The following is a 24,160-nucleotide window of genomic DNA, read 5'->3' as shown; positions in this document are numbered from 1 at the left end:
AAGGACTGACAGACAGACTACTACATTTACCCAGGGATAGACAGACAGACTGCTACATTTACCCAGGGACTGACAGACAGACTACTACATTTACCAAGGGACTGACAGACAGACTGCTACATTTACCCAGGGACTGACAGACAGACTACTACATTTACCAAGGGACTGACAGACAGACTGCTACATTTACCCAGGGACTGACAGACAGACTACTACATTTACCCAGGGATAGACAGACAGACTGCTACATTTACCAAGGGACTGACAGACAGACTGCTACATTTACCCAGGGACTGACAGACAGACTGCTACATTTACCCAGAGACTGACAGACAGACTACTACATTTACCAAGGGACTGACAGACAGACTACTACATTTAGCAAGGGACTGACAGACAGACTGCTACATTTACCCAGGGATAGACAGACAGACTACTACATTTACCCAGGGACTGACAGACAGACTACTACATTTACCAAGGGACTGACAGACAGACTGCTACATTTACCCAGGGATAGACAGACAGACTACTACATTTACCCAGGGACTGACAGACAGACTACTACATTTACCAAGGGACTGACAGACAGACTGCTACATTTACCCAGGGACTGACAGACAGACTACTACATTTACCCAGGGATAGACAGACAGACTGCTACATTTACCCAGAGACTGACAGACAGACTGCTACATTTACCCAGAGACTGACAGACAGACTGCTACATTTACCCAGGGACAGACAGACAGACAGACTGCTACATTTACCCAGGGACAGATAGACAGACTACTACATTTACCCAGGGACTGACAGACAGACTGCTACATTTACCCAGAGACTGACAGACAGACTGCTACATTTACCCAGGGACAGACAGACAGGCTGCTACATTTACCCAGGGACAGATAGACAGGCTGCTACATTTACCCAGGGATAGATACACAGACTACTACATTTACCCAGGGATAGATAGACAGACTACTACATTTACCCAGGGACAGATAGACAGACTGCTACATTTACCCAGGGATAGATAGACAGGCTACTACATTTACCCAGGGATAGACAAAGGCTGGAAATCCAACTAGATAAGTAGTGACTTGGATGTGACTCTTCTCATTCATCTTTCTGTGCCATGATATCTACTGACAGTCCATTCATTTTGACTATCATTAAGTCAAATCATCAAGTATATATAAGCTATAAATACCAAAGATCTTTCTTATCAGTGAATTCCAGACATATCTCTAGTGTTAATAAAATATAATATTACGCTTCTATATGAATGGATTGCACTCTACAGTTAAGTGATATAATATCTTGTGCTTCCTATAGACACGTAAAACATGTAATATATACAATTAGCAGGTGAACAGACCATGTTCTGTATTTGATGGTTTCTTCTTCTCTTGCAGACACCTAATGTACTTAATATATTTGAGGAGGATGACAGCTATGCTGAGTGTAGACAATGTGCTGCCTACAACTTTCCAGTAAGTGTACATCTCATGCATCATCTTATCTGTTGGATGTATGCTGTAATGACAGCTGTTAAGATTGAGTAGGGATTTCCATTACCCACTAGTACAATATTGTTACATTATCTCATTTATTACAGTGTACAGTATATATCATGTAGGGGGGGGGGGGGGCAGAGTGTCTGCAAACATAGAGGTCACAGTATATAGATGGCATTATAGTAAACCTGTGTTGATAGTTTTCATGCCCTTTTTTCAAGGTTTTAGTGAATTCTGTTCTTACAACGCAACATATGGCCAGCTGGCATGTTGACAAGACTGTTCATCTGATCTACAACCAGTTACAAACTGAATGTGTTACAAACAGGGAGAGTCAATAAATAACACTTGCCACATGCATTTTACACAGCATGTTGGAGCCACAGAGACTTGTATTACATTCCATCATTTGATGACTCATGTTCACAAACAAATTTCAAGTTCCCCTGGCATTTAATGTACCCGTGAAGAAGCCATAAAACTGTTCATATCAAAACATGAAATGTAACACCAGTCTCTGTAGTTCCTATGTGCTAATTCGTTTATATTTACTTTCCCTGTTTGTAACAAGATCTGCTTGTAAGTGCTTGCCTGTCACTGGTTGTTCCACTCGTTGTGCTTATGTTGTTTGTTCCATGGTAACGTAACATCCACTTACATGACTTTGAAGTATGTGCACATATCCAGCCATTCAAACATCGCTGTATGTAGTAGTATGCCGACTCCCTACATGGATTTCAGATTTTGTGACATTTGACTCTTAGTTATTGCACAGGTTAGATTCTCTGCGATTCATCTTTTGAAAGGATAAACTCCATTTCTCTTTTCTTTACCCAACAGTGTATGGTGTTATTTGCTGGTCCTCGTAACTTCAAAACTGAACTTTATAGTACATTTTCTAGTTTATGTGACGATCCACATAAACTTGTACGAAGAACAGTTTCTTGTGGATTTCATGAGGTAAATAGCAGTCAATTTTTTTTTTTTTTTTTTTTTTTTTTTTTTTTTTTTTTTTTTACAAATTTGTTAAAACCAGTTACAAAGATAATAAGAGAACCATAAAACTGAATTTTATTGAATTTACAATAAGAACAATGTAATCAGTCAAACTCACATAAACCATTACTTGTAGGCCATGTGTCAGATTTGATTATTACTCTGGCAATTCAACCTTTTGTTTTCTAAGATAGACACAAACTAAAAGTATTGTGGCAATATTTTGATACAACAGTGATAAGATATTGAATGGACGTTGGTTTAATTATAGTCTCAGTAGAGAGGCGTCCACAGACTGAAACAACGTAGAACGTGTCATTGTTTGTAACTCAGTACATTGCAAACAGCTAAAACATGTATAATAAGTTTGTTATTGTACGTACAATAACAAACATTTTACATACACTTATCAGTCTTTTGCCATTTATTGAGTTACAAACAAGGACTTGGCATGTTGATTTTTCAAGTATGAGGCCATGATAAAATTGTTTTATAAGTTAAATTCCAAAATAAATATCCCATCCTCATCCATATGACCACTTTAATGCTATCAGTCTTCGCTAAATTGTCTGAAGTTACTTATCTGATATTGTGATTGTTTTACAAAGATGGTGACTTAATTGTATTGGTTTTTGTCACACAGGTTGCCAAGATGTTAGGTTCCAGTGTTGTCATTTTACAACAGGAATTGATTTGTTTACTTAAAGATGATGCACCAGAAGTAAGTCAGACAGACATCGAGACTGCCATAACGATGTATAAATATCGTGATCAGTTAGAATATGTGATTTGTATCATGACACAGAATAGAAATCAGATATCTTGCAATGATATTCCTGATAATACCATCAGAGCTGTTTTTGTTTCACTTTTGAACCCTTTTCCCCAAATTTTTAGCATGGTAGTTGATGATGTATGGTTTGTGAGTAGAACTTACTGTATCTGTCATTTCATTTGTAGTGACATGAGTTTGGGAATAAGTTGCATTATTATTTGGGAGGAAATATTTTGGCTGTGAGTGAGTGAGTGAGTGAGTGAGTGAGTGAGCGAGCGAGAGACTGAGTATGTGTGTTGTGTTTTTGAGCACATGTTTGTGTGTGCACATGCATGCATGTGTTTGTAAATGTGTGTGTGTGTGTGTGTGTGCATCATTGATACTATATAAGACCATCCATCCATTTATACAAGTTTTATTAATCTGTAGGCCTGACACGATAGCCTATACTAGTATTTGATATCATTGACAAAACTGATGCTAGTAGTAATAGTAGTGCACAGTTGTTTTGACAGCCAACATTTGTTGTCTGTACATGCTACCTATGTGATTGTGTTTTTCTTCATGTCCTCTACTCTATTCCAGGTCCTAGAAGGTGTCATACCTCATTTACCAGATACCCTACAGATGTTTGCCAAAGGAGGTGGTAATGTGGTAACTGAATCTAAGGTACTTGTAACTCAATCCTTTCTATGTTTTATCTCAACACTACTTGTAAACATCTGAAACACAAGTACAATAAATAGGAAAAGTAGGACGATAGTATAAAAACAAAAGAATGTACAGAAAAGCATATAGAGGGCACTGTTGTCAGGCAATGAAAGCAAGATGGGTTTACTGTAATATGTTGCATGCAGTGTTGTAGCAATTAAGTACAATAACAGTGCATAATTTGTAAAGTTTAAGAGTTCATAGAATGTGTGTAGATTTATTATTCACAAAACTGACAGTGGTAGAGCTTGGGTACAGAGAGGACTTATGATTTGTGTTCACCCCTTCCTTCATCCGTACACATTTTAGCCCGGATTAGGACTAAACATAAATTACAGATAGGTGCTAGCTAGTTCTGCTTGTTCTTAATTTCTCTCCTCCCCTCTCCCATTTCACCTGTTTTATTTTCTATCCCCAACTCAGATCAGTGGATTTGGTTTTGACAATCTGATACTATGTAAAAGGGTAAGCAGTCCAACATAACGACCCCCCAATCCTTATTGACAATGCACATTTAGTATAATAATATGCTCCTTCTTCTTGTCCTGTGGAAAAAAACAGCTGTCTTGCACCTCTTATATACTGAAAAAGTTTTGCCGCTGCTTCAATTACACATGCAACTTAGTTGTTCCCAAGAAACTCTACTAAACTCACTAGACTAAACTCCTAGAAATTAACACCATGTATGTACAACAACATACTTCATGTAGACCTAAATGGATAAGTCTCATCATTTACTAAAAAAATTTTTGCATGTACGATATTCGGGAATTATATTATCAGTTTTCCAAAGATTTAGTTAGTCATTGGTAGAATAATTTTAATCTCTTTTAAGGTGTAGATTATCTTCATCTGGCATGAAGCATGATTTGTAGTTAGTAACTTACCGTCTCCCCAATCTCTGCGTACCCCCTGTGATGTCATCACTGGAGTCAAGGTCAAGGTCAGCAAGTGATGTCAGAAGTTAAAACATACTGTCTATGAAAACAGTACAAAAAAGTTTCAGTTTTAAGTCAGTATTTTGTTAACTGTTAGTAGTGTATGATAACATAGATATTCAATCATATTGACTTCATCTGATATCTGAATACTAATCATATAGTATACTAGTATTCATTTCCACCCACATGCACTGTATTACATTACTTCAGTTTTAGAACCATTAGCATGTTTAGTACCTTGAGTATTACCTGTAGTACATAGATAATTTTTTTTTTACTTCAATGACTTTCGAGATGCAAAGTTGGATGAAGTCTTTGTGAGTGAGAGACATGGCCTAAAAGTTGGATGAGTTCTGACTATTAATACATGTGTGTAAACATTGAGTACAATTTATATAGCCTTAAAGGGGCACATAACAAGCTGAATGTATACATATATGTCTTGGCAAAGTTTTTGCTGTATATTTGATAGGTATTCACAGTATTCTACTTATTGATGCATACATAACCACAACTTGCATCTGACTGAACTCAAACCTGGTATTAAGATATAACTCATAAACAATCCGATGACATAATTTATGATACGTATCAAAAAATGTTCTGGATATCTGTAGTACAGTCAACTGTTCTAACCATGTCAAGACAGTTGTAATGTCATAGAAGACATGCACTGACATTAACAATATACAGGATAGTGGTTGGGTTTAAGTATTTTCACTTTTGTAATATGCCTACAATGGTCAGCACTTTATGGAAACGAATCAAACTCGTGCAAAAGATTCATACAACTTTCAGAAAAAATGATTTGTAATACATCCACTTTGATTTTGAAATGTTTATTAAGTTTAATTCCAAAGAGAAATAGATTAAAATATCTACTTTACTGGAAAGTCAAAATAGTGAACACATTATTGGTTCAATTTGTTTCATTATCATTTCATTTGCCAAACTTTAAAAAAAAAGACCCATCAATTGTCATCGTTTTCAAATTCATTAAAGAGAATTTTCAAGGCGATCTATTTTGTCCTCCAAGTGGTATTAATTTTAGAAAATGGAATTGGCAGCGTAACAGATTCATATGTCAGTAATTTGTATTCCAAAGTCTTGTCTTTGCCCACATGTTATTAAGTTTTAAAAGATACTAGACTGCAAACGGATTATTGACCACCCACACAGTCTAGTTGTGATTCAAGATACTCTACAAATCAGGAAATAACGAAGTGTGTTGAGTGAAACTTGTCAGGGAGAGTCACTAAAGAATCTCTCTTGAAGTTAAAAAGCATGAAGCGGAAAAGATAAAGTTCAAAGTTTGTATGACTCGTGTTGTACAGTTGATCTGATTTCAAATTCATTTAGACAGGTTGAGAAAAAAAAACTGCTTTAGTATTTAGTGTACCAAAGAGTGAGTGAATGAAAAACAGACATCATGACAGCTAACCAGAATGTACATGTGTTTGGTTTTCCTGTCCTCCAACCATGTGTCTGTTTTTGAAGTGGTCTGTTCCACATCTGAACAGTTCATTCACATTTCCCTCCCTATTAAACTGCTGTGCAGTATAACAGTGCGATAAGAGAATGAGCTATGTTAGGGGTTTTGGTTGGATGGTGTACAAATTGTTAGCAAAGTCAGCTGTGATTTATACTGTACAGTAAATAAGCAAAGCATGAAGCATTGCCAATTTTTTGAGCAAAAATTATTTTTTTTAAATTCTTTTCCTGAGGTGGCGCGGCTTTAAAAGTTTTCTTGAACTGCATGTATATGGGTTATTAATATTGCAAATACTATTTTGGGATTTGTTCTCAAATATGCAATTATTATTGTTTGGTTTGATGTATAAATAAATGATTGGCAGTTTAAATAAATGGGAACACCACTCCAGGAAAGGAAAGCATTTTCATAAACTATGGGTTCTGGGGAGTCATTTCATGATTTTACATCATCTACAATTACTTGCAATTACAGAGAAACATCAAGTTGATCATGTGCCTTTATAGGGGGTCTTTGCTGTGGGACATTGCATCATGGGAGTCAGCAGAAATGATATACCATATTCATGGTTGTACAATGAATATTCATGAGATGTTTTACACAGAAGGAATAGGCACTCGAGAGTCATGAATATTCACTGTGCAACCATGAATAGATTATTTCTGCTGACTCCCATGTGCAGTCACCCACAGCAAGCAAAGATACCAAACTAGGACACAAGATCAGCTTCATGTTTCTCTGAAATTGCAAGTAATTGTAGGTGGTGTGAAGTCGTGAAATGGCTCCAGAACTCATAGTTTATGAAAATGTCTATTTCCTGGAGCGGGCGTTCCCTGTATAAGAGCTAGAGAGTGTCTCACATTTGCTGAATATTAGTAACCTTTTTTTCCAGTGCTATACTATAAATTATTACAGTAATTCAGTGTATATCTACAGTGGTGGTGGTTATACTGTCTATAGCTACCAATGTCTATAATTCTATCAACTATAGAGTTGTATCAACTACTTTAGTGGTAGACTGACTGTAACTATTATATTAGCTACCAATGTCTATAATTCTGTCTACTGTAGAGTTGTATCAACTACTTTAGTGGTAGACTGACCATAACTATATTAGCTACCAATGTCTATAATTCTATCTACAGTAGCATTGTATCAACTACTTTAGTGGTAGAGTACCATAACTGTATTAGCTACCAATGTCTATAATTCTATCAACTGTAGAGTTTTATCAACTACTTTAGTGGTAGACTGACACTAAATATATTAGCTACCAATGTCTATAATTCTGTCTACTGTCCACTTTAGTGGTAGAGTACCATAGACTATCAAATCAACTACTACAATCTATCACACAAGTACTTGATTAGGTATCACTTGGTGAAAAGGGTTGTGATACATATTTCAAGGGGATATGCATGCAATGAAATATCAGAAAGTCGGTTTTTGTGATGTCTACAGTGTCTACGTACTGCTGTGACATCCAAAGTAATTTCCAAAATGTTGCATTCTATGACTTACCCTGTTACGGTATGATTTTGTCATTACAGCTGACTGGCCTTTCTGACTTAGTACCAGCACTGTTGGCCTCAGAATCTCTGGCAGCTTGTACCAGACAATGGAGACTACACGCCGAAATTTTAAGTCAGTTTGCTTGTCTTCCAAAATGTTTGACCAGTGATCAAATCTACTACAAGTTCGTACCAGTTATGTTTAAACACTTGACTGCAAATGTAAGTATGATACTTCCAGTCTTTAACGTTAGACTTCAATCAAGTAAACACCTGGTTTGCCGTCCTTTCACCTACCCGGCAGACAGGGGGAAAAAACCAAACACAGAAAAAAACCCACAATGCTAGCATGTCATGTAAAATTCACTTTTCTGTTGATTCAATTTTGGTTTGTACCTAAATCTATTACACTGGTGAAATATAAATGTCAAAAGTCCAACGTTTGATTGACTCAAACAACTAACAACTATTTAGATATAAGTGTAGTTATTCTGGTGGTATTTGAAATGTCTTTCCATTTACAGTAATATGAAATACGGCCTTGAATGGAAGTATCGAGCAAAGCGAAATGTGTTTGTTTTTTCTAAATCTACTCACAAACCTACTCACAAACAGAAGGCAAACAAAGAATTTAAAGTGATGACACCTTATGTTAAAAGACACAAAATCATGTTAAAAAATTACTTCTATAAGAAACACATTTTGTGATAAATTGATAGTGGTATGCATAGAAGGGGCAAATTAAAATATAGTTCAATGTAATAAGTTTTATACTCTTATGCTGTCATTTTAGTAAACAAATATTTTGACCAATATATATAATAATAATTTTGGTTCTATATAGTGCTTTTCCACCCAGTCTGGGTGCTCAAAGCACTTTACAATTTTTACCCCTGGCTTGGATCTATAACGGCACAACGGCCCTAAGAACATTGGTAGAAATCTAGTAAAAATTGCATTGTTTTTTCCGTACATTCAACTATATGTTTGGTTGATAACGTCAGGCGCAGCTAAATTTCATCTGTTTACCACTTTGACCACCTGAGTTTAATTTTTTGAATTTCTCTGTTCGTATTACAGAGGGTACTTCCTGTAAAGCGAGCTGCAGCTAGAACGATATGTGTCTTTGTAAGACATAATAGAAAACTAGAACAGAGGCAGGAATTGTGCTGTCGGCTTATAGAAGGTAATGTACATATACATTTGACAATTTATTTTATTTTATTTTATTTCATTTATTTATTTATTTATAAACAAATTGCAATGCATCTCTGCAATTGTAAAATAAAACGAATATATGTGATAGATACAAAAAGCGATGTGTTGGAGCCAGATTGAAAGGTAGTTGATGTAGAATGGTGAGTAGAAGTGGACAGCAGACGCTGCCTTGAGGTACAACAGTTTTAACAGGAATGTGATTTGATGTGTGAGAGCCACGTTTAATACATTGAGTGCGATCGATCAGACAGATAATCTTTAAGCCATGATATGGTAATGGGGGTGGATGTTATAATATTGAAGTATTTGAAGAATACCATGATCCACCGAGTCAAATGCACTTTGATAAATCCAGAATGAGGAGACACAAAATTTTCTTTGCATACATGTTTTCAAGACTGTCATCAGTTATTTGTTGCAGTAGAGTTGCTAATTTTGACAATAGTAGAAACCAAGGAACATGTGGCAGCATTGTGTTAAAAAGTTTAGTTCTTTTATCCGAACAGCACCCCCAGTGGCAAATTTGGAAAATCTTTCTTTTTTCCAGGTACCGGAATATGATGTATTGTTGTACTTCCTAAAGGTGTACATTGTAGCCATAGTGTGAAATCAAGCATCATAGTAACAATGCCTTTAACAATAAACCACCCACTATTGATATTTTTGGTAGCAGTTTAATCACACCTGTTTGTAACTCGTACACTTGCATAGTCTTTCATAACCTCACTTTGTGCTCCCATTTTCCCATCTAGATTGTTGCCATGGTAACAGTTCATGGAAGCGAATCCTGTTCATAGACGTTTGCGAGATGATCATGGAGTTATTTTCACGAGTGTTTTTCAAGGACTATTTCTATGAATTTGTACTTGAGTTAGCCCAAGACCCTGTTGCCAATGTGCGTTTGAAGTTCTGTCACATGTTGCCAGCGTTGAAGTCATTAATTAAACTCCCTGTAGATAGGACCCTGCTACAACAATTAGAACACGTCGTTAGAAAACTGATGGCGCACGAAAAGGATAAAGATGTGTCGGAGTGTATTAGAAATGTAAGTTGACTTCATGTGTCAAGTTATCTGAAGATTGTGGAGAGGAGTTTCACAGTGTGCAGACTCAGTTCTTATGCCTTTCACTTGTTTCTAGATTGTAAGATACCGTTGTGTGAGGGCGCCCTGTCACAACGTACCTTGTAGACTAACTTGTTTCAAACTACACAGAAATGGATCTCTGGCTCATACATAATAGGTCACTAAGTATTTAGACCAAGGCCTTTATACATAATCTGGTACATGTTGTTAGTTTACAGACAAAGTCCACACATTGGATGACAATAAATGTGGCAAGTTTGAGTATAGATGTGTAGTTTGTGACCGAGTGTAGCATGAATTCATGTAAGTCTCAATGTATGTAACAACTGTTCAACTTTTTATTTTGTTCTTGACCATTACAGGCTGTGCTAGAATTGGACAAAATACAAATTGGAATGGAAACAGTAAGTATTTCATATTGTGTGTGTGTGTGTGTGTGTGTGTGTGTGTGTGTGTGTGTGTGCATGTGTGTGCACACAAGTTTGTGTGCACATGTGTATGTGCATGTGTGCAGTTTACATCATTACATGTGTGTATGGGTGGGTGTGTTTGCATATGTATGTTTGTATGTATGTATGTATGTATGTATGTATGTATGTATGTATGTATGTATGTATGTATGTATGTATGTATGTATGTATGTATGTACCATTGTGTGTGTGTGTGTGTGTGCGTGTGTGCATGTCCCTGTGTGTATGTCTGTCTGTGTATGTTGTCCAGATAATCTGACTAGTTATCTGTGACTTAGATTACCAACAAGATATACATGGATGAAGATTTAGCTGATCAGAAGAAAGAAGAAGAAGAAAGACTTTTAATTGAACTTGAAGAGAAGGAAAAAGAAGAAGCTGAGAAATCAACTAGAGACCGATCTTCTGCGAAAGTTGGTGGGCGTAAAAAATCGTCAGAGGAAGCCAAGGTTACCAAGAAGGGTATGTCATGATGTCCAGATAGTAAACGCTTTCATCTTTTACCACTACATTGATGCAGGGAAGGGGACATGCTAGAAAGTCTCACTGCTGGTGGCTGTGTGGGTTTTTTTTTCGCTAAGATAATATATTAATGTTAATCACCCTTGATGTCACAACAAATATGCCATATGTTATAGATGCTGTTATCTCCTCTTAGTAGCATACCATTGACATGCTTCTTAAAAATTCTCTGCCCTTATCAAAGCTCTCTGTGTATATATATATATCACCAACATCATAGAGGTAGAAGCAGATCATGTAGTTGACTGTAGTTTGGGCATCACCTACAATTGTAGTCTACCAAATTAATCTTTAAAAAAAAAAAACCTAGCATTTCAGCGTGTGACATATCTTCAATCCTTAATGCTCTATCTCACTTGTGTGTATTGCAAAGGTTCTAAAACACCCAAGAGTTCAAATGTGAGTGGTAAGAAGGCAAGCCTATCCAATAGCAACTCATCTCTCTTGCCCGGACCACCACCACACATATCCAGTAATAAAGGTCAGTTCCATTTCCTACAAGTTGTACTGTCTCTGTGTGTCTGTGTGTCTGTGTGTGTGTGTGTGTGTGTGTGTGTGTGTGTGTCTGTGTGTGTGTCTCTGTGTGTCTCTGTGTCTGTGTGTGTGTGTGTGCCTGTGTGTGTGTGTGCTTGTTTGTTTGTTTGTCTTTAAAGCAGCTGGCAACTGACCACTCCCCCAACTGTAAGTTATCCCTGTACCTCACACACCATCACTTGCCCTCTTGAAGTCACACCCCCTGTAAGTCGCACACCCCCTGTAAGTCCCATGACTCATCCCGAACCTAATGTCCTCTAACACCACCATAGTGTTTCTATGGTAACCGATCATTACCAAGCTGCTAGTATAAAGTGATTTCAAAGCGTTGCACCAATATTTGTGTAAAATAGTGTGTCACTTGTGTGAATACATTGTTGGTGACAGTGTTGTGAAGAATCATAGATATTGATATAAAAGTTTATTACATTTCAATTTGACACTAAATAAAAGGTGTGTACAGTGTGGTAAAGTTTGATATCACCTGAGTAGTTTTGAAATTGTGAAATCTCTGCACACGACCAACATGTAAGTTTTGCAGCCTGTGTTAGGCCACACTTTGAAATTATGAAATCTCTACACATGACCAACGTATAAGTTTTGCAGTGTTAGGCCATACATAGAAATTATGAAATCTCTATACACGACCAACGTATAAGTTTTGCAGTGTTAGGCCATATTTTTCAACGTTTTATGGTAATAAAGTGCATGATTTGATGTGTGTGTGTGTTTTTATGGTTGTGTTTGTTTTGACAGTACAACTTGAATCTGATAACGTCACACCCATACACCCCAGTTGCACCTCATTTAGCATTTACATTTGCATGTTTTCTGTCGTAGTGTCTTTGCATACAATGTATATCCATAGTGTGGCAACCTTTTAACACCAACTGTAAACATAATCCTTGCAAGTAAAGCAGGCACGTAATAATGATAAGGTGTGGTGGTACTCTCACATTCTTTGCACTCTGACTGGAATCGTTATCTGTAACGCTGCCGTAATACGACTCAACTCACACTTCGTTAAGATGATGTAATCAAACGTGTACAAAGGTTATGTATATTGACACAAAAAGTCATCAATATCACGTTATGTACATTACAGGTAACAAGACAACCAAGTCATTCAGTTCAGCAAAATCTAAGACCGGTAAAAGTTCACCAATTGGAGACTTGTCTTCATCCTCCTCATCGTCATCAATCAGGTAAAAGTTAACAACTTGTTATCATCAATTCAGACTGATACAATGTACACAATGATATATACACACGGGTACTGGCTTAAAGGCCAGGGATTCAAAGGCCAGGGATTCAATCCTTATATCATTGCTATTTTGTATGCTTGTACAGACTTAAAGGCCCATGATTCAATCCTAGGTTCTTGCATTCGTGTTATCTAATCAGTTGCGCCGTAAGGATTGCATAAAATCAATCTTTTGTTCCAGACTAACTTTTTTTCAGAGTTTTTGACAAACAACCCTTTTTTCACATCAAAATTTTTTATCCCTAGTGGGCCTTTAGAGCTTCAATAATAGAGGGTAGATGTGAAATTGGATCTTGTGTATGAATGCACTGAAGGGAGAGGACATGACTTGTTGATAATCAAGAAATAATATTTATGGCTTTGTACAACTTATAACTTCAAAGTGAACTGTCTCTCTATAAGGCCAAAAAAAAGATGAAAAGAATTGTTTCTAATCAGGACAGTTTGTCTAAAATAGTGTGAATTTTTTTTTTTAATTCTCAACAAACGGGTCACTCAGTCTACTTTTTGTGGCAATTACTGTTCTTTTTATTTAGTACTTTACAGAAAGTGTGTATGTGGGGCAGATGTCATTGGCTTGTTCAGAATTGGCTCTGCAGTTGTCTTCACTGAAGTAGGGAGGGGGTTACATTTTTGTGCTTCCCTGCAGACTGCATGGGCTGGACAAACACACACACACACAAAAAAAGACCATATTTAAGTGATGCACGCGCTGACCAGAAACAATTCTTTTTTTCTTTTTTTTTTGCCTAATGTTATGTAGTTTTGTGTTCCGTTATGTCGGAGTATGTCATGTTACATTGTTATGTTATTTCAATTTACACTGTTATGTCTACTGTTCTTAATCTATACAAGCGTGGTTGTTGATGTCTGTTGGCAATACATTGCAATGTTACAGCTAACACACCAAAAATCCTAACCTAACTTATTAAAACAGTCACCATGTTTTAACAAGTTATTTTGTCATTTCTTCTACAGCAAAATTTTGTGTTATTATTATCACAAATATGATTTTTTCTCCTCGTTCTATGTATGATTTTAGGTTTTGTAGTATATGATGTTATTGATGTTCTTGTTTTGTCTTCTTTGTCACTTCACCCATGGCGTGTTCTCATTCATTACTGCTCTACAGACCAAGATCTCGAGGAGGCTCTGATGGTAACATAATTGGGTTGAAGAGCGCCCCCACAAGGTCCAAGTCTCATCTCTCTCAATTTTGATCAGTTTCTCCCATTCATTCATTCATTCCATACCACTACCTCTATTCACCAAAGCCTCACACACACACCCAGGCATTGCTTCTATCATTTTGCCGCTGCGTCCATTCATAGAATTTTCATTCAATTTATCATAAAGGACATTACTCACTGTGGTTTGTTGAAGTGGTTAAAAAAAACACTAATTCCAAAAGTGTGAAAAACGCAGCGCTAAGGGTACAAGCACAGAATTGAAGTAGTGAATAAAAGTTTTCAACACCATCACCCACAGTAGCTAGCTGGATTTAGTCTGAAAGTGTTCGAGTGATCACAGACATTGAGTTGTCTACTGCACTTAGTTGTAACATTATCAATAAAGAGATAAATAAAGCCAGTGATGACTAACAATTGTAGATATAAACCAGTATGTAGTCATAAATTACCGTACACCTTTTTTAGTCCAATTGTATATAGTGTATGTGCACATAAAGTGTTAACTGTTTATTTGATGGATGGTTTAAAAGGAAAAACGAAATCCAACTGATATCTAAAGAATGTAGTGGTTTGAACCAATAATCAGAATGCGATAAAAGTTTATTTAAACGTAAGGTACAGAAGTTGAGATTATGATAAATTTATGACATGTACCTGCTCACTTGTTACTTCGTTAGTTAGTATGGTTCTTCTAACTGGAATTTCATTCATTAGATTGGTTTGTTTTGTGCAAGTCAATATCACTATATTATTAGCTCCGCTGTCAGCGAAAGCTGAAAGCGTAGCTTTAGGTATAGGTTGTATAGAGTATAGAGAGTAGAGTGAATCATAGGTGTCCGTCAAACTTTTATATTTTCATTATTTTCTGCGGAAGTGACAGTCAGTATTCTTAGATATTTGGTGTGCATGTTCCCTGGGGGGAGGCTATTCAGATTTGTTCATGCCAAGTTGATCTGTGCCATTTTCAATTTTTTATGATTTTTTTTCATAAAATGTCATTTTCATCATCTCCGTGAAAACTTATTGTCAGATTGCTTTGATATCTGGTGTGTTGATGCGCAGGGGGTAGCTTACTCAGGTTTGTTAATTTCAAGTCAGCACATCTTCATTTTTATTTTTTATGATTTTTTTTTTGTAATTTGAAAAAAAAATGAATATGTTAATGAGGATAATGACCGATGCCATATTGGAAATCATTCGACGAGACTTTAAGTAAACTGCCACTTTTCAAAAGACACTATTGACGTCAAACAAGCAATGTAATATGTGCTATAGTCATAATTCTACGCATTGGGCGCCCAAATGCATGAAGTGACAAGCGTTTATTTGAAACAGGGTTGTAAACTTCAAATCCAAATTCTGCACCCTTCTACATAATCAGCCAGTCCGCAACGTCCTTATTTGCATACTCTATCCTGATTCGACCAGAAGCTGAAGCTGACCTCATGTGACCGGGCGATTTTCCACAGCAAGCAACAACACAAGACGTTCTTGGTACTCACTAAAATCTCACTTCAGACCCACTATAAAAATGTGATGTTTTCAGATAACATGTAACTTGTGATTAATTCTATATCGTCGTGCAATTTGGAGTGACAGTGAACCAGAATTAAGACAACTTGCGTAAGGAAGGCATGCGGTTGAAGTTATGCAAGAGCAGTCTAACTGCGGACTGTGAATCAACCAAATTTTGTTTATTGGCCGACAGTTCACATGTAAAGTTAAACGACATGAACGTGTCTTGCCATTTCCAAAATGCAAATATTTGGCAAGTAAAAATAATTAAAATAATCACAACTTTAATTTGGCTTCAGACTTTGCATTATGTTTTGCGTATCTTTCCCCGTTTTACATGTAAATCCGAAAAAGTTCTCTCGTCATGTCATCAGTGATCATACCGCGAGGGCCGAGGGGCTGCTTTGAGTACGAGCGAAGTGAGGCATGTTGAGGTATTTTGTTGAGAATTATAAATATTGCGAAATGTCAAGTACAAGGTTTAAATACAATGGAATGATGAAAAAAATGGCCGAGTCTGCTGACAGGCGCCGCGCCGGTCACAAGAAACACTGTGTAAATTCCATCTTTCTTAGTTTCCGTACGGCGACAACCCCAGGTACCCGGATGCACGAGGGACTAACCCGGAAGCAAGTCGTTGTCAGCCATACGTTACAGTGGTAACATCGTCCGAGAAATCGCTGCGTTCAGAGTGTCATTATTCACAGAATTGTTGTTTTCGAGTGAAAACGCGTCTTGAATTGTATAAATCTAACAAATGAAGACATGTCAAGTTATATTTTGAAAGTTGTATCGCTAGTTTGAGACGATTTTCTCACGTACTATCGAGGCTTACTTGGACTTGGACCTTACTCCTGTTCATCGGGAAGTTTAGCCAGTCCGATAATTCTTTGTGGTTTAGTTTACAACACTTTTGATCACGCAGATTTTGTTGTTGTGATGAAAAGAAATTTAAAAAAAAAGATCACTTCAACCATTTAGTTGTGTTTTCTTTATGAAAGGTAATAGAACATGAACGAGTGTTACCACTGTAACGTATGGCTGCCAGAATGACTCTCTTTCTGGTACCTGGCGGGGATTGTCGCCGTCCGGAAACTAAGATGGCGATTAATACATTTCTTCCCTATAATATATATCTACTCAACTTGTACAAGTTGAATGTTGTTGACTTGGTAAATTTGTTAGAAAATTGAAATTCAAATTGCCTCAAAATTATTTTAGATCCCTAGTTTATTTCATTCATCATTAAAATTTCCCAGGGTTAAAGCTGTAAGACAATGGAATTATTTATAGCCAACCTCAAAATCATCTCTTTTTTTCTTTTTCTTGTGTGCATTTCCCAGTCATTTTGTGCAATTTTTCATAACAGTAGATTTTTGTTATAAAATGGTGACTATGGTATAAAAGTACAATACATTACCAACTTCTGTGTAAAATGTGTTTTACAGTGAGACATCATATGAACCACTAACCACTTTATTGCATCGCTAAAACAAAACTGCATAGTGAAGAGCTGAAGAACTGAACCACTTCTACGTGTCACCAAAATAAAAAATAAAATTAAAAAAAAACAGCGGAGCTATTCTGACCGATAGGTCGCTTGTATATCATACTTTTAGGACAGGATAGAATTAGTACAATCTGAGGTAATGAACTTGGCGCGATTTCTTTATTTACCTCTGTTTCCTGCTTTTATTGTTATTTGTTCGTTTTTGCTCTCTGAGTGCCTTGTACTTTCATCTGACTTAACACCATAGGAGTTCACGTTCAAATCGCGTACTTACCAGAATCTATCTGACAATATAATGCTTGACATTTGAAATTAAAACAAAGAGAAACGCCAAACAATAACAAAGTTGTTGTCTGCACTCTACCTTTTTTTTAAACAGAGCATTCTGCGGTACTGTTCCCATAAGTTTTGGTGCAAGATGCGTTCTAATTGGTTTAGTAAATCCATTCAGTTCTCGAGATTTGTACGTGGACTCCTATGATATTGTGTCCAATGTAGGTATAAGGTGCTAACAACAACAAAAAAAGAACAAATGACAATAAGAGTAAGGGGTAAATAAAGAAATCGCACCAAGTTCCCTACATCAGATTTTAATCAGTTTGGGATCAGCAGTGAGTGTTGTATAATTTCCAGAATCCAAAGTTCATAGTTAGTATTAAATGTTCTAATATGATAGCCTGTAAGTTTTCAGTAGATCACAGTCTGTATAGTGTGTCTCAAAACGAGTAACCTCCGTGGCAAAAAAAAAAACTCACAGAAATTGTATTTATGGATGGACAGTAGAAAACTGTGAATAGTGATAGAGTTTGAGATTTCCATTCTTCATTCATACAAGTCATACATTTAGCCTTTCGACATAGAGCCCACGATGGTGATAATTTTGGGAGCCTTGCAGCACATCATAACCCACAAACTATGCCATACTGTAGGCCTTGCAGAACACCATAGTCCACAAACTATATCCAGAGCTTTGCAGCACACTGTAATTGACATGACATACTGTAGGCCTTGCAGAACACCATCGTTCACATACCATGCCATAAAGGTGAACTTTGCAGTACACTGTAATTGACATGATATCAGCGTTGCAGCACATCATTATTCACATGGCGCACCACAAGCTTTGGAGCACACTGTAATTGACATGACATTAGCCTTGCAGTATACCGTAGACCTCACAGTATACTGTACATAATGTAGTTAACGTTGCAAACTGCAGTTGGCCTCATGCATTGTAGGCCATGTAACAATCTATAGTTGACATACTCTATGCCTTGCAGCACGCCACTGCTCACATGACTTACTCTATGCCCTGGAGCATACTTCATTGATATGACATACTGTAGGCCTTGGAACACAGTAATTGATATAACATACTATAAGCCTGACAGCATACTGCATTGATATGACATACTGTAGGCCTTGGAACACAGTAATTGAGATAACATACTATAAGCCTGACAGCATACTGCATTGATATGACATACTGTAGGCCTTGGAACACAGTAATTGATATAACATACTATAAGCCTGACAGCATACTGTAGTTGACATGACATACTGTAGGCCTTGCAACACAGTAATTGAGATAACATACTATAAGCCTGACAGCACACTGCAGTTGACATGACATACTGTAGGCCTTGCAGCACACTGATGTTTCACGATAGAGCCCACCAGGCATACATGATGTGGCCCTGGTGTCTCACTTTGTTGTAGAATTCTCCAGACTGTGTAGATGTCTCTTGATGAAGCCAGGCTGACTGATAAACTGCTGCCCATATTGTGGCACACTGTAGTTGACATACACATACTGGTGACACGACGTACTCCCGACATTACATATTGTGGACTGTGCAGGGATACTGTAGTCAGTATGATATGCAGTGGGCTGTGAAGCACCTGGCATATTGATAGGATACAAAGCTGAGAGTAGAATTCACCAGACTGACGTGGTGGGAATCTGGTATCTGCATCTATGCTTCATTGACTGTTGCACGCGCCTAACGTTATACCACTACAGGGTCTGGTTTAATGGTATACAAAGGTTATCATAACATTTCACAGAAACTGACATTAACCACACAATGTCAATTATTTCACCTGTCTTCATGTTGCATGCACAAGGAGTAACCCCCCAAAAATTTTTTTTTAAAAATTGAAAAAATAAATAAATATACAGGTATACACATTTCAATGATACCCTGATACCTGAACTAACATGTGCAATTGATTTGTTCTCCATTTGTCAGAAGTCTTCATACATTGTAATATGAAAACAGGAGAGATCTTTGATTTATTTGGGGTATACATTAAATTTGGTATAAGTTACACATAGGTGGCTAAGTTGCTAAGATATCTGTACTGTGTTGAACTCAAAAGGAAACGTTATCTTTAATCTTGTTGATTTTACAGACCTAGGAAGGGATCTGATGGTAGTGCATCTCAGGCAACAGCTCAAAACGTGAATAAAAGATTATATAATGAGAGTTCCACCTCAGGTAAGTTGTCACTAGACACGTCAACATTGATGATGATGTCCTGGTTTTTAGCATTTTACCACATAGCATTTGAGATGAAAAGAACACATACAAATTTTATTTGATTACATCATAGACCGTACACAAAATGTTGGTGGAGAGTCTATGATTACATCTGTATTGCAATTTGTGATCCGGTGTCTTAAGTGGTGAATCAAAACACCCAAATTGATTTACCAGTGCTGGTTTAATGAGTGCTGTTTGTTATTGATGTTATACACAAATATACCTAAACACAATGTCCGTTTCTATTTTTATTTATTTATTTTTTTTTTTTGACAGGTTATTCAGTTAAAAGTAGTTCGAGCAGAAAAAGTAGTGCCTCCAGTACTTCATCCACCTCAACCTCAAGTAGTACTGATAGCAAACCAAGGTATGGTGTCATTATTTATAGTCTACTAGGTTGTATAGTCTTTGGGACTACATTCACTGATAGTGAAATTCAAGAAAGAAAAGCCTACATAATCTACATACATGTATTACCAGTAGTTGTGAAATCAGTTGAGATGTGTGAAGTTATAATGTGAAGCAAAGCAATGCCATCATTAGGCTGCTCTCTCATGTTGCTAAAGGCCCATGATTCAGTCTGAGGTTCTCATACTAGTGCTATCTTCATCAGTGGAGATAGAAAGATTAGATGGAATCATTATTTTTTGTTAATGGATCAACTTTTTCTATAGTTGTGATAAAAAGTAATTTGCCGTAGTCGGAATGGGAAAGAGGGAGATTCCAGGGAAAGTGTTGGAAGTATGACTTAGTGAAGAAGTGTTTACAATGTAATCTTTTTTTTCTTCTTTTTTCTTCTGCAGGAGAAAGATTTCCAAGTCGTAGTGACAGTCAGTCAAAGCATTACAATTTGAAATTTGATTCAGAAAGGATGTCCGAGATTTGACCTCCGACCTTTGAACTGATATAACAATAACAATGCATAGTTGTAATTATGTACTCTTTTTTGTTGATTGTATTATAATGATAAGTTGTTAATGGAATTAAGATTTACTTGCACACATTTCACACAAAAAAGAGACATTTCAGAATTTGTGTGCCTTTGTTGTGGCAAATTTAGCTGTCTTTTTTTCATGTTTTTAAGGGTTTGTCATTGAGCTGGTTGTAGGAAACAGCTCAAGAAATTAGGTATGACTGATAAAAAAAGAAGAAGAAGCAACTGCGGCAGTGATTGTGACTCACTTGGTGGATAAGAATATTGAACATCGTACGTCGTGATCGCTTTTTTGTACATTTTTTTGTTTTGTTCAACTCTGTATGGGGTGACTGTTTACGGTTATGAATATGTGGTGTAAAAATGTATTCACAGACTTCAAATCTAGCATATGATGCTAGAAACCCTTTGGACATTTGAAAGTGTGAGTTTCACTAGTGATGTAAAGTAAAAAACCCTTGTCGTTGGGGTTAGAAAAAAAACTACACCCTTGTGTGTGTGTGTGTTTTGATGGTAAAACAGGAGAGCTCTACGTTTCCAAATTGTAGAAAGTTGTCGATTGATAAATAATTTCTAACTACTTCTAATCTCTCCTCTACAGTATTTAATGTCGTATGAATCTGTATGCCATAGAGGCTTCTTTTTTTTTGCAGTCACCCCAGAACGAGTTACATAAAGTATGAGATGTAAACAGACCTTCAATGTAGAAGTTACAAGTTTCTACATCTTTGGGAAATGAAACATTTTGAAATACCAAAAAGACTTGGTACTCAGTGTCTGCCATGCAACATTACTAATACAGTACATCACTACTGTGTTATGTCTCCTAGTACCGTGGTATAGTCATGTTCTGTACATACTGTCAAACTCAACTTTTTTTTTTGCACCAGTAATTGTAGTCTTAAATCAGTGACATGCAAACATTTTGTGTGTGCCTTTTTTTTTCAACCAGTCTACTACAAAGATGAAAGACATATTAATGTATATGTAACCAGGGTAAAAGAAGATGTATTGCCAATATTTGGTGACATTGCAGTGTTCTGATTGGTACGTTTTGTTTTGTTTATATTTTGAGATGTAGCATGAATATTGTATGGACCAAAACATGACAAACATTTTAGCATTCTGATAAATTGATTTTAAAAAGCTGTTGATTATAGATGTAAGCAGGGTGTCATGAAAACAAGTGTCGTCAAGTGTCTTGTAAATGCTTTCATGATGAAGGATATTATTTGACGTAAAAAAGCTAGGTCCGAAAATCGAGTATTGTAAGCATACAGTCATACAGGAGCAACTGTTCTAAATTTAGTCACCACCGTTAACCATCCACCTGAAGAAAAAACAAACTAACCTCCTTATGTAAGTTTTATTCAAAGTTATGAAAGTATCTGCTGCTGTAAAAAAGGTCATGTTTTTTTTTTTTAGTTCATGTTAATGTACATGGTCTTCAAAGAAATGATCACTAGGACATAATGAATTGTACATGTCATAAGGCCAGTCTATCATGTAAATGGTATCGTAACCATGGGTTATACTACTGTCTACTTGCACTCTCAACTGATATACCTTTTTAACAGTATTTTGTGGACCAATTTCAAAAAGCTGTCATATTGTAATTGGTATATCAAGTCGCTTTTGATCTGTTATGTTAGAACTGATTCACTCGTTGCTTGAGAAACTAAATGTTTTTGTTTTTGTTGTTGTTGTTGTGACTGTCTAGTGTTGATAGCACACGTGGTTGTACTGTAGTCTGTTTGTGTTGAACCAGAGATAGCAACTGTAACTTTACTGCAGTTTACTGGAACGAACGTTGTTAGATTGTTGTGTCAACTCACAAACCCAAATTCATTTGTTAGGGGAAGGATTTTAGTACTTACTCGATGACTGAAATTGAATTCCGATATGATTATTTTAAAAGATCATACCAAGCCCTTACACACGTTGCATGTACATTGGGTGATATATTAAATGGGAATTTGCTCTGTGAGCCTATACAGCAATCAAGGCATGCTGTCAGGATTATGTAAAGTCAGATGAATTTGTATATAAATGAAGTAATTTGCATGTCGTCATGGCTACCCCATAGCCGACAGCAAACTATAGCAACTGTCACACCCTATGAGGACTATAATCACACTGCTGTGATGACTAAATGGGCCAGGACCTTGCATGTGAATAGATGTGCTATTGTATTTCATTAGCTCACACACACACACACACACACACACACACACACACACACACACACACACACACACACACACACGCGCGCACGCACGCAACAAAGTACTGCAGTGACACAGCATGTACAACACTACAAGATAACAGCAATATATGGTGTCGATGTGGGAACAGCACAGATACAGTCTCTTCACTTTGTCATTTGAATGAATATTTGCAGCATTAGAATATCCAAAGAAGCAGCTCCTCAAAGAAGTGTGTGATTTCTTACTCACCTGAAGACATAAAAAGACAGTGTAGCTGGTAGACATTGCTGTAGATGAGTTAGATGAGTTTGTTAAACCCGATAAAAATACAGAGAGCCAATTTATGGTGTGATTTCTATGGTATGAATATATTTAGTGCCACAATGAAATGTATGTTTATCCATTCAGTTGTCATTTTGCAAGAATGAGAAAACCGTACACATATTCAACACAACACAGCACGATAATTTATATTTCACTGATTTTTGCCTGTATCATGTTAAAAATAGCCAACTTGTCTTCAAAAACGTACTTTTAAAGAAGCCAAATATACATACCAAAAGAACAGATGTCATATTTATTAGGTTGTAGTCAGTAAAACAAACGTGTGTACACACAAAACATTACAGCATACTAGGTTTTAATGTTCATAGCAACATTTTTGTCGTGACTTTTTAATTAAAGGACATTTTCTCACCAAATACCAATGAAGTGACTCTTTTGAACTGAAATGGAGATTAATGAAACTATTTCAAAGTTCAATCAACATGTTTATTAAAGAGAGAGCTAAGAGAAGTTTAATGACAGCAAAATGTTTTGTGTAGATCACAAACTTTAAAGCAAACGACGCAGTATTTTAGATTTAACGTATAGCGGCCTCAAAGCCAAGTGGCGTCTACTTCATCAAAATATAAAATAGTTGAAATATAGTGCCATATTGTCTGGGTTCTGAACTTGATGTTGTATACTTACAATGTCTGACGTCTTGGGCTTATAGGGTGTGTAAGGTACATTTGTAAGAAACGATGTCATTGATGGCACAGACGTGATTAAACTCCGTCTACGAGTCCAAGTACGGTTGAGAGGAATACATACTTGTATTCTATTCAACGTGTCATACAGACAAACTGTCAAGTTGATATTGTTTTTGGGAAAAAGTTACATCTATACTTGAACTTGAGTTGTGCAAAACATGATAGGTTGTCACAATTGTCATTTGG

General features: G+C 36.6%; 1 protein-coding gene across 1 annotated transcript in view; it reads left to right on the top strand.

Annotated features, from left to right (window-relative positions):
- LOC144449359 (serine/threonine-protein phosphatase 4 regulatory subunit 4-like) overlaps positions 1 to 22,891 on the top strand; it is a 58,066-nt gene extending 35,175 nt beyond the window's left edge. Inside the window, exons 12-27 of the mRNA XM_078139889.1 lie at positions 1,419 to 1,496; positions 2,361 to 2,480; positions 3,160 to 3,237; positions 3,877 to 3,960; positions 4,426 to 4,467; positions 7,986 to 8,168; positions 9,027 to 9,132; positions 9,917 to 10,209; positions 10,611 to 10,652; positions 10,997 to 11,180; positions 11,614 to 11,721; positions 12,880 to 12,979; positions 14,171 to 14,230; positions 19,669 to 19,754; positions 20,076 to 20,166; positions 20,603 to 22,891. Of these exons, the coding sequence (XP_077996015.1) occupies positions 1,419 to 1,496; positions 2,361 to 2,480; positions 3,160 to 3,237; positions 3,877 to 3,960; positions 4,426 to 4,467; positions 7,986 to 8,168; positions 9,027 to 9,132; positions 9,917 to 10,209; positions 10,611 to 10,652; positions 10,997 to 11,180; positions 11,614 to 11,721; positions 12,880 to 12,979; positions 14,171 to 14,230; positions 19,669 to 19,754; positions 20,076 to 20,166; positions 20,603 to 20,624 (1,677 nt within the window). The 3' untranslated portion in view covers positions 20,625 to 22,891. The remainder of the gene's footprint in view (positions 1 to 1,418; positions 1,497 to 2,360; positions 2,481 to 3,159; positions 3,238 to 3,876; positions 3,961 to 4,425; positions 4,468 to 7,985; positions 8,169 to 9,026; positions 9,133 to 9,916; positions 10,210 to 10,610; positions 10,653 to 10,996; positions 11,181 to 11,613; positions 11,722 to 12,879; positions 12,980 to 14,170; positions 14,231 to 19,668; positions 19,755 to 20,075; positions 20,167 to 20,602) is intronic.
- Positions 22,892 to 24,160: the final 1,269 nt, after the last annotated feature.

The sequence above is a fragment of the Glandiceps talaboti genome, chromosome 2 (assembly GCF_964340395.1).
Source record: "Glandiceps talaboti chromosome 2, keGlaTala1.1, whole genome shotgun sequence".
In the NCBI taxonomy this organism is placed as follows: Eukaryota; Metazoa; Hemichordata; class Enteropneusta; family Spengelidae; genus Glandiceps; species Glandiceps talaboti.
The sequence above is the reverse complement of the archived record's forward strand: the minus strand, read 5'-3'. Positions and strand labels throughout refer to the sequence as shown.